Here is an 11,195-nt window from a genome sequence, read left to right on the forward strand (position 1 = left end):
GCAAAACAAGAGCATGTGAGAGGTAACTGCAAAGCACATGGACTTAGGAAACAAAACAGAAGCAGGCCCAGTTCCAACTCCGGCCCCTACGCGAGGCTGGGTCTCGGTGTGTTTGCAAACGATCGGCTGCTTTGTTTTGCAGGGAGCACACGCTGCCTTGCATGTAGTAGGGACACATTTATTTATGTGAAGTGTTTGGAAAACTATCACCGTCATAACCAGCACAGCTCTGAGAGAAGGGAGGCCTGGCATATTATCTCAGAGAAGGTAGTAAATGAGAAAGCAACCCATCTCTTTTTAGCGCTGGCTCTGGGGACACAGGCCCCCTGGGTGGCACGGTAGGGGATCTATGGAGGGACACTGGAACCCAAGGTTAACACAAATCAGCTACAGCACCTGGTTTTTCCTCATCGATCCCACTTCTCTACCCACCTGACAACTCCTGCATCTCGTGGGACCGAGGCCACCAAGGAGTGTGGCACCAGATGCTAACGTGCATTCCGGGGGCCCTTGCTGCTGCACCCCTGTTTATCCACTAGGGATCAGGGGCTGCCCAAGAAAGCAAGCATCTGAGAGTTCAATAGAAATGCCATAATTTATTCTGTTGTATAAAAAAAAGTCATCCTTATGTAACAAAATGTCTTCTCAGAAGAAGAAATATATTATTTCAGGTCATAAATAATCAGCAAACAGACAACTGTTGGCAACTAAAAACAGCAACACTGGCGCCTCCTTCCGCCAGTGCCGAGAACAAACCTGCTCAGGCTGTATTTACAGGACGTGACAGTACTCAACACAAAAACTGAGGTATTTGGTTCTTCTAGGAGGCGGGCCGCCCGCACAAAAATAAATAAGGTATATTCGCATATGCATGTGTCGTCGGGAATGGTAACACTGGTACGTATGTCAAGCATGAAGTGTGTACAGAAAAACGGGGGCAAGCGAAAAGAATCGGCTCGCACGCGGAGTCCTTTCCCTTCTGCCCCTCTTTGTCAGGGGGACGCGAGGTACCCACTCGACGTTGGTCCCGAATGTGCCGAGTCCAGCGAATGCCTTGATGCTCAGCCATCACTGTGGCTGCTTGGGAACCCAGTGGAACTCGGGGGAAATTAATAAATAAGTAAGGACCAGCCCTCAGGAGCCCCTCCCTGGAGTGACTGCATTTTCTCTCAAGGGGGGGAGCCTGGAGTCCCGGTGGGTGGTGAAGATCGCCTCCCGTGGCCTTTCAGCAGCTGGGAGAGGTCGTAATGGGGCTCTGAAGGTAGCTCAGCGCACTGTTCGTGGAGTGGACCGGGATGGAGACGGGGAAGTTGAAGACGGTCGTGGTGGAGGCGCCCCGGTCCAGCACGGACATGGCGGGGCTCCCCGCCTCTGCCGAGCAGTGGGGGGCCAGGACCTGGGACTCAAACTGCAGCAGCTGGCCCATGAAGCTGAAGTTGGGGGAGATGATGCTTCTCCGCTGCTTCACAAACTCAAAGGCCTCGTCCAGCTTGACCCGGTTAGTCCGCATGAGGTACGCGAGGCAGATGGTGGCCGAGCGGGAAATGCCCGCCTGGCAGTGGACAAACACCCTCCCTCCGGCGTTCTTGATGGAGTCTGCAAAACAAAGGGGGGCTGGTTACCCGAGAGCTCGCGAGCGCGGCCCTGGCCCCAGGCACCGGGTGTGTAAGAAACATTATGCGTGTCCTGTGCAGAGATGCTTAACATCGACTCGTGCATCACCAAGACACTGTTCGTGGCGGCAATGAAGCCACTGTGCGAAGCACAGGGTTAAACCTAGACTGGCCATCCACTAACCAAATGGATGTTGGGCAAATCAATTCAACTTTCTAAGCCTCAGGCTTGCTCGTTTGAAAAGAGGGACATCAAACCCGTCTGTCTGCAGGGATGTTACCCACACCAGGCTGCTATTTACTGTCTGGAGGAAGGCGTAGAAGAACGTCACTCGGGTCCTTGCCACAGTGTTTGGGTTCAGTGGCTAAGCTGGGGGAGGGAGGAAGCAGTCTCAGGCATCCGCTCCATTTACCTATGAAGTCAATGGCCTCGTTGAACCAGGAGCTGATGTCCGCCTTGTGGTTGTCCTCCACTGGGATGCTTTTGTATTGGTAGTGACCCTCGAAATGGTTGGGACAATTGGCGGAGACGTTGATCAAGGCAGTGATGCCCAAGGCATCCAGCATGTCCTTGCGGGAAGCATGATAGGCACTGCCCAGGTACAGAAAGGGCAGGATCTCCACTGGGCCACCCTGGAATCCAAAAATATCCAACACTTGTCAAGCTTTGCTCAAAGTCAATGCCGGTGCCCACACCCACAGACCTCCCTGCTGTCAGTGTCAGACACTGGGTGAACTCTCTCAGCACTGCTGTTGGGGTATAAATAAGTAGGGACGAAACCCATTTGCCTGGGCAAGGCCAGTGGTCATTCCTGTGGTGCCAGTCTTAGAGGCTCAGCTCATCAGAGCACTTGACCGCGGGATAAATAATACCCCCTCCGTCCTAAACAATGCAGGTCACTTTCTATATTCTCACTAGCACTACCCTCCCAGGCCTGTCAGCTGTCCCTTCTCCCCTCTGGCATGGCCCCCTACTGACCTGATCGTAGAGTGGGGTGCTGCAGGAACTGCACCCCGAGTCGGCGCTGTCAGGGACGTTAGTACTCAGGGGAAGGCTGAGCCCCATGGGGGTCGACTGTTTGCTGCACAGCTCCGGGCAGGAAGCGGAAAACGCTTCATATCCTCCTGGGAACACAGAGAGACATTTTCCCCATTAGCACCGCTGGGACAGGGCCCTTCACACCACTCCCCCACCCACCAGCGCTGGAAGTTTACCCCGAATCTTTGTTCTGGCGCCAAACAAAGCCAAGGACGAGCCCCCAGAAAACGGCTCCAGCTGGGGCGGGAGCGGAGGGCCAGTCCTCCTCCAACCACCCCCCACCCCCACGCCCGCCCCGGCAGGGCGCCGAGTCTCCCCGAGGCCGTACCTTTGAGGAAGAAGACTTGCGCGGCGGCGCGCGCCTCGCGGCTGAGCGCGCCCGCGGCCAGGGCCAGGGTGCCGTCGCGCTTGGCGGCGTCCAGGGCGGCGCTGCGCTCGTCCAGCAGCACCACGGCGTGGTAGGCGCCGGCCAGCAGGCGGCCGCGCAGCTCGGCGTTGGGCACGATGTGCTCCAGGCCCATGGCGCCCTTGGCGCGGCGCCGCACGATGGTGCTGAAGCGCACGTTGACCGAGCCCGCGATGTGGCCGGCGTTGAAGGCGAAGAAGGAGCGGCAGTCCAGCAGCAGGCACTGCGCCGCGCGCTCCCGCAGCAGCGCCCGCAGGTCCCCGGCGTCCAGCGAGCCCACCTCCATGACCATGGCCAGCCCCAGCGCCCCCAGCGTGCGGGTCTTCCTGTGCTCTTTGTCCTCGGGAGCCAAGGGCGGGGAGGCGGCGGCTTTCGGGGTGAAGTCCGACCCTGGCGACTCTCTTGGCGCGGCACCCGACACTGCCTTTGGACCGAGCGCGGGGCTGTGGCGCGGGTTTCTGGGTGCTGCCGCCCCTAGTTCCTGCCCCTCTAGTCCGCTCGTACCTCCTGCCCGGGTGTCCGCGGCGAGCGGGGCCCGCGGGAGAGCTTTATAACTCGCAGTCCCTGGGCGGAGCCGAGCGAGCGCGGAGGGGGAGGGGGTTTGTTTATTTGAATGGGTGTCACGTGACCTGGCGGTGACGTCACCGCCCTGCCCAGCTTGGCGCCGGCGGAGCCAGAGGCGAAGACGTCATCGGCCTCGGAGCGAGATCCGCTGGCTGCGCGCTGGCTCGGGCCCCGGCCCCCCGCCCCCCGCCCGCCGGCCGGCCCGCTCCCGGCGGGTCCCCGGGGACCTGGCCCGCGCCGCTCCGGGCGCAGCGGCGAGGAGAGGAGGAGGGCGTGCTGCCAGCCCATTGCCGGCAGGGGAGCGAGCGGGGATGGGGGAGGGGCTGGGGGAGGGGGGCGTGCCGCTGGCCCCCTCCCGCGCCCCCGCCTGGTCCCCTCCTCTCCCTCCCCTCGCCCAGCGGCGTTCCGGAGCGGAAAGGGGCTTCCTGCGCTGTGGCGAACGCCGTGCCCCTTGCTCTCATTTCCTCGTCCCCGGCGGGGGGTAGAGGCCCAAGGAGAAGCGTTTTACTTGCCCAGCATCACGGGGGCGCGGGGGAGCGGGGGGGGGGGTGGGGGGGGGGCCGCGGGGGGCGGTGGTGAACTTGTCCATAGAAGTGTTCCTACCGAGAACAAGAGAGTTGAGCTGGGGTGGAGGAGTTCAGGAAAATGTTTCCCTGTTCCCCAGACTTTCCTGTGACTTAAAAAAAAGAAAGTACATTTAATAAGTTAAATGCCTTCCAATCAGACCCCTGGTGGGAAAAATGCCCTTCGCGGTGTGGTCCTCAGAAGACTGAGCGGAGGAAGGCGGGGCGGGGAGCTCGTATCTCAGCGAGGGGTCGCAAGGCGCTCCTGTGGATTGAGGAGTGCGGCGGCTTGGGGGAGGTGATAGCGCCCCCCAGGGGCCACCAGGCACGTTCCTGGTCGCGTTTGCTTGAAACAAACAGAGCTGCCCCCTCCCTGTTCCGTGAGGATGTACAGATTGGGGGCCTGCTCTGCTCTGGGCTGGGGGCTCCACCTCGGCACAGGAGCCGGCCTGACACCCTCGCCCTGGCTCTCGCCTTCGGTGTGGGCTGCATTCCCGAAATCTAACCCTAAGGCGCTTCAGGAGGAATCCCAGGGCCTGGGCAAACATCTGGGAAGACCCCATTGGGTCCCCGTGCCCTGAGCCCCTAGGAACGTGCGCCCCCCTCCCCCTCCCCCCCGGCTGTGGAGTCGCATGCGGCGGCACCGACTTGCTAGGTACCCAAACATAAACATTGCGCCACCGGGTCGGCGTGCCGAGTCGGGAACATTGTGCGGTTTGGTTTCTTCCCTTCTCCTCCGGGGAGGGGGGACTTCACGGCACCCTCTGTCGTTGATCTGTGATTGTATCACAGCGGCCACTTCTGCATTTGCCTCGCTCAGCTTGTGTGTGCACATGCTCACACCGCCTGCCGAAGTTCTAGAAAGATTCTGGTCTGAGTGCTTTTTTTTTTAATGGCCTTTTCTATCTTCAGATGAATATTGGCCGAGGGCAGCAAAGACGTCCTCAGAAAATGGCAACACCCACCCTGTATCTTAAAAAAAAAAAAAAAAGGAAAAAGAAAATTGTTTTGTTTATACTACTTATTCAGCTGAGGAGCTGAGCATATTTTTTGCATTGAATCATAAAATGTTACAGCTGCTGACCTTTCACAGCATACCAATTTGATCTGCCTCATTTTTTTTTTTACCAAGAGCATTCATTATACCTTCTCCTACCTACATTTTTAAAAAAGAAAACTTTTGAAAATTAAAAAAAAAAAGAAATTGCTCAGCACTGTGGGTTTCCCCTCTTTATCCCTTTCCGGAAAGGGTATAGCTTGAACCCCATGTGGTCATTTTGCTGCTGGCTGATCCTACGCCAGTCTCTTTGGCCAGCTGGGCCTCTGATGCGCATCTGTACAATGGGTTCACAACTGCCTGCTTTGTGGTTGGTTTGAGGCCCAGGTGGGAGCTGGTGGGTATAAGGAGCCCAGGCCCTACTGCACCCCTTTTCCCCGGGATTCACTAAACCTCTTCCTAGCAGAGCAGGCCTTATATTTCCATGCCTCTGTGTGTTTTAGGCTCCGGCACCAGAACCTGGAGAGAAGGTCCCCACAAGACACCAGAATGTGTGGTAGGGACAGGGGCTCAGCTCCGGGAAAGGTCCCTCCTTTAGACCAACTAACACACAATGGCTTGGGCAGGGAGTCTGGTGGCAACGGTGCAGCCACCGAGTCCAGGCATCAGAGATGCTGCTTCTTGCTGGAGGTGGAGCCAAGAGCGGCCCCACATGTCTCCCCTGCGGTGACTGCAGAAGGAGCGCGAGGGGCTGGGGCTGTGGGCCACCAGGGAGGGTGAGTCAGTGGGCACTGACTCTCCAATTGTAGATGAACGTAGGCGTAAACCTGGGGGCAGTGTGGGGTCGGGGGAAGGGCTGGCCTGGACTCCCCACCTCAATGTGGGGCCTTGAGGAAGTCACTTCCCCACTGAGCCTCCACTCCAGGGGTCCTCAAACTACGGCCCGCGGGCCACATGCAAATACAAATATTGTATTTGTTCCCGTTTTGTTTTTTTACTTCAAAAAAAGATATGTGCACTGTGCATAGGAATTTGTTCATAGTTTTTTTTTTTAAACTATAGTCCGGCCCTCCAACAGTCTGAGGGACAGTGAACTGGCCCCCTGTTTAAAAAGTTTGAGGACCCCTGCTCCACTCCCTCTCTCCGGAGATGCGATAATAACGCGCATCTGGGGCTGTGGGGAGACCCAGTGTAGCTGGGGTTGGCATTACTAGACAGTTGCTGTCCGAATCCTGTCCTTCAAGTCACCTTTGGATCTGTCCTGGGGTCACGGGAGGCGGGAGGGTGGCACTCACAGGTGATGGGAAGTGGCCCCAGCTCACTGTCTGCTCTGTGACCTTGGGCCGGAGGCTTTGCAAATCTGAGCCTTGGTTTCCCCAAGGGAACCTGGGAATACGACCCCATGTGAGAAAGGGCCTGGCCGGTGGGGTCGGGGTGGGGGGGGGGCTCCAGAGAGGGCGCTGGCCCCCACAGTCAGAACCTGCAGCTCTTTCACTGCCCCCCGCCCCCCGTGCTGTATGGTGGTGCCTCCCTCTGCTCAGGACCCTCCCTGACTCCCCTTTCCCCACCCAGTCCACAGCCGACCACCGCTAGGCCTTGCCCAGCCAGCCAGCCCCACCCCCAGCTATTGCCATGGACTCTGCGGTTTGCTAGGCACACTCTGTGGGCCCGTGTCCCCAGTCTGCTGCTCATCCTGTCCCACCCACACCTTTGCTCACGCTGCTCCCTCTCTCTACCCCGTCAGGGTGCTGTCCCCGCGGAGCTTGGTCAGGATCTGTCCTCATCCTCCGGACCCGGCCTAAGCAGTCGTCGCCCAAAGCCTTTCCTGAATCTCCAACTTCTCTGCCTCCGGCGGGCCCTGAGGACTTTGCCCCAACATTCCGATGCCGTCAGCTCTCCTAGGCCCTATCTTCCCCTCCCTGAGTTGCTTGAGGGCAGGGTGAGGTTTTCACCTCAGGGACCACCCCACCCACTGACCTTGGGTGCAGCCCTGGCACACAGTAGGCCCACACTTTGCCCACATGGTGGGAGGACTTTTTTCAAAGGGCACTGTTGGAAAGGATCAGAAGAGAAGAGGACAGAAATGTCCATCTCTGCCTCCTCCCTGCATTGCAGGCATCATATCTGGAACGAGTCATGATGGGATTACGAACAACCCCGGGGGGTGGTCCTCATCCCCATTTCACAGGCAAGGAGGCGGGCTCAGGGAGGGTCGGTCACACAGCTGGTACTCCTCAGATGCAGGTCCAGACGCAGCCATCCCGCTGTCGCAGCCTCAGCCAGCCGGGCCCCCTGCACCCCAGGCAGTCTCTGACCCCCAGCCTGTCCGGAGCTCTGCTCGCTGGGCAGAGTGGCCCCTGGCATCAGCCTTGGAAGGAGCCTGAGCTTCCTGGGACTCCCCTCCGAGAGTCAGCAGGCCCTAGTGTCCCCGCTGCCTCTCTGAAGTCACTTGGAGCTTGCGATTTGGGAGAGCCACAGGCAGGGAGACTCGGCAGCCACTGGCACCTCCTGAGGGGCTGGCAAGGGTGACTTCACCCTCCACAGCCAGGCAGTTAGGCCAAAGCCAGCGGTGGTTGCACAATCCTTACAACCAGGTCTCCTCGGAGGGCCTGTATCATCTTGGCAGGCCCCTCGTTTGAGACACGGGCCCAGAGAGGTTAGGCAACCTAGCCAAAGTCACACAGTGTTCAGAACTTTCGGCTTCCAGCCAGGGTTGTGGTGAGCTGTATGTTTGAACCCTTAAGCGTTTATCTCTAGCGGGTGGGGTTACTTTCATTTTCCTCCTTATAACTGTATGGTTTAAATTTTTCAGCACAAATGTGGGACGCTTGTAATCAGGAACAGAAGTTTGAAATGTGGACTGGCAACCACATTCGAGCTAAAACATTTATATTTAGGGTAACTTAAGTGACGGCGTTAGACTGCGCGCGTTAGCATCCCAGCCCCAGCACCCGCCTGCTGTGTGTCTCTGGCGCGTTACGTTCTCTCTCCGACACTCCGTTTCCTCCCGTGTAAGATGAGGCTAACTACAGGCACATTTTTTTCCCCCCACATTTTAACATTCCTCAAAGTGGAATATCATAGTTAATGGGCAGCTTTTTTCTTTCTTAATGAGGGGGCCTTAGCATTGCTGACATCTTCAATCCAGTAGAATAGAGGAATGTAAAAAAAGTTTTAAGATGGACAGGAATTAAAACTCTGCAGTCACTCAGTCACTGTGGCTGACCGTCCCTGTCTGTCCCACCAGCCTGGGCACAGAGGCTTGGTTTCTGGCCTCTCTTGGTCCCCAGCACAAACCGCTGAGCAGGTTTGTTGGACAGACGCTGAGGAGCCCAGGAGAGGGACCAGGAAGTAGCAGGGCCCCCGTGACTCAGGCCTGTCCCTGAATCCAGGACACAGCCTGCCAACGGGCCTCAGCCCCGCCCCTGCTGCCCTGCCTGGGGCACTGAATCCCGGAGGGAAGTGACAGCTTTCTTTTGATCATTTTGGGGTTTTTTTTTATAGCCAGAGTATAAATTGAGAAATAATTGCATTGTCATAATTAGGGAATACTAATCGGTGTTGGAACAAGTGAAGTCATAGTGTGTCTATTCCTGAAGGAAGGAGGAGGACACAGTATTTGGGGGGGGGGGGAGGGGGTGGTGTTGGGAACTATGGCTGAAGACCCAGAGGCTGTGCAGCCTGATTTCGCTTTTGTGGGCATGTTGCTTGGGGGCAGATCTCACTACTAATAATTGAGCGCTTGCTATGAGCCTGGCACTTTGCCAAGCGCTTCACGGCCATGTCCTCTTGTGTGACCGTGACAGTGATCCCCCATGTGAAGAGATGAGGTTAACGGACGCCCAGAGACGTTAACTGACTTGTCCAAAGGGGCAGTAATCGGCTCAGCTGGGTGCCCGCTGCTCCCCGCCTCTGCTTTCTAAGCCCTTTGTGCTATCTCTGCAGCACACAGCGGGTGTGGCCTGAGGGTGGCGCGTTGCCCCTCGAAACTATTTCTTGGGGTGCTGGCTTTTAGAGGGCTTTTTCTCCGTCCAAAAGGAAAGGGAAAAGGAAATATGCCCCTCACTCCGGCTCCCTGCCCGGCTCTCCCTGACTCACGGAGCTATACTGTGCGAGTGATTCATTCACTGGCTGGGACCTCAAAGGCTTTGGCCACCCATTGAGAGTGAAGCCACACCTCCAGCTTTCTAATGCATTCATTGGCTCACTCATCCAACCTCCAGCAGGCCAGAAACAGGCCTGGCTGGGCTTGCTGGGGGTGGGGTGGGGGGTGTCAGGGACAGGAAGGCACACAGATGCCTCTGGCTGTCCCAAAGTCATGGCTGACTGCTCACTCCTGGCCGAGGAGACCCTCTCAGGCTGCCGTAGCAAAGTACCACCAGCCGAGGGTTTCAGCCGCAGAAATGTGCTGTCCCGCAGGCTGCAGTCTGAGACGGAGGTGTCGCCAGGGCTGGTCCTGTGAGGACTGGGAGGGAGAGTCTGACCCAGGCCTCCCCCCTGGCTTCGGGGGCTTTGCTGGCGATCTCTGGGTTCCTCGGCTGGTAGGGTCTCACCCAGCCTCTGCCTCCACCTTGTGCGCATGTCCACATTTCCTCTTTGTATAATGACACTAGTCATATTGCATTAGGTTCCACCCTAGTGACCTCATTTTAACTTTATTACCTCCGCCAAGACCCTGTTTCCAAACAAGGTCACACTCTGAGCTGCTGGTGGTTAGGACTTAAGCAGACCTTTCTGGGGGGACATCATTCAACCCTTAACAGGGCCCGTAACTCAAAGGTGGCTCCCTGATAATGGCGAATATGTTCAGTGCCACAAAGATGTCCATTTGGCCCAGGTAAATACACCCATTTAACATGATTCTCATGAAAATACTGTTTTTCTCGAGTTAAACAAATTGATTCTGAAGTTGATATGATATAATAAAAAATCAAGAATAGTCAGAAAAATGTAAAAAGGAAGGGCAGTGAGGTGGTGGTTGGGGGAGAGCAGGGGAGGAGCCCTACCAGACATTAAAACATGCCCCAAAGCCTCGATGACTTAAAGTGATGTTAGCTGGGAACATGAATAGCCAGAGAGACCAATGGAACAGAATAGAAAGTCCAGACATTTGCCCAGTACACGGGCAATCTGGTGAATGATGAAGGTGGCATCTCAAATCACTGGGACGTGAGGGACTTTTTAATAAGTGAACTTGGGCCCTGGCCAGGTAGCTAAGTTGGTTGGAGCATCGCCCTGATACGCCACAGTTGCAGGTTTGATCCCCAGTCATGGCATATACAAGAATCAACCAATATATGCATACATGGGTGGAACAACAAACCCATGTTTCTCTCTCCCTTTCTCTCTCTAAAATCAATAAATTTTAAAAAGTCTAAATAAAAAAAAAATGAGTGGTCTTGGGACAATTGGACAGCCATGGGGTGGGGAAGGGGAGATTAAAAGTAGACCCACACTGTACTCCAAACACCTAAATACCTAATGGGCCAGAGATCTAGATTTTGAAAACGAACCTTACAACTTGTAGAAGAAAACGTGAGGGGACCCCTTTATTATCAGGAGGGAGGAAAGCCTTTCAGTGTAGGACTGAACATGCAGAAATGATAAAAGAAAAGCTTGATAAATTCAACTTAGAGACAAAGCTAATTCCACCAATATTTAAGAAGTTCTTAAAAGTAGAGATTAAAAAATGATTCTAAAATGGGCAAAAGCCACAGGCAGACAGTTCACAGGAGAAGAGCTGTAGAAGGACCGTGATCATGGACAAAGATGTTCGTTTGTGCCCTAGCCAGTTTGGCTTAGTGGACAGAGCATGAACCTGAGAACTGAAGGGTCCTGGGTTCCATTCCGGTCAAGGGCACGTACCTCAGTTGCAGGCTTGATCCCCGGCCCTGAAAATCAATGAAAAAATATCCTCGGGTGAAGATGAGCCACCACCACAACAAAAAGATGCTCATTTGTAATCACAGTAAGAGAAACACGTTTAACTGTGTCTGACTAGCAAAAATCTCAA

At 55.9% G+C, this 11,195-nt stretch overlaps 1 protein-coding gene across 1 annotated transcript; it reads right to left on the reverse strand.

Annotated features, from left to right (window-relative positions):
- Positions 1 to 576: 576 nt before the first annotated feature.
- Positions 577 to 3,632, reverse strand: DUSP1 (dual specificity phosphatase 1). The gene is made up of 4 exons (XM_081092924.1): positions 2,981 to 3,632; positions 2,593 to 2,738; positions 2,027 to 2,246; positions 577 to 1,596 (listed from the first exon to the last, which is right to left on the reverse strand). The coding sequence occupies exons 1-4, from the start codon at positions 3,348 to 3,350 to the stop codon at positions 1,226 to 1,228; spliced, it is 1,107 nt and encodes a 368-aa protein (XP_080949050.1). The 5' UTR covers positions 3,351 to 3,632; the 3' UTR covers positions 577 to 1,225.
- Positions 3,633 to 11,195: the final 7,563 nt, after the last annotated feature.

Source organism: Myotis nattereri (assembly GCF_964212035.1).
Source record: "Myotis nattereri genome assembly, chromosome: 5".
Lineage (NCBI taxonomy): Eukaryota > Metazoa > Chordata > Mammalia > Chiroptera > Vespertilionidae > Myotis > Myotis nattereri.

Excerpts from the sequence above, each read along its gene's own strand:
- DUSP1 (XM_081092924.1), bottom strand. The coding sequence starts at position 3,350 with ATGGTCATGGAGGTGGGCTCGCTGGACGCCGGGGACCTGCGGGCGCTG. Across the intron at positions 2,739-2,980 it reads GCAAGTCTTCTTCCTCAAAG|GAGGATATGAAGCGTTTTCC; the intron begins GTACGGCCTCGG and ends CTGTGTTCCCAG. Across the intron at positions 2,247-2,592 it reads GCACCCCACTCTACGATCAG|GGTGGCCCAGTGGAGATCCT; the intron begins GTCAGTAGGGGG and ends TTTGGATTCCAG.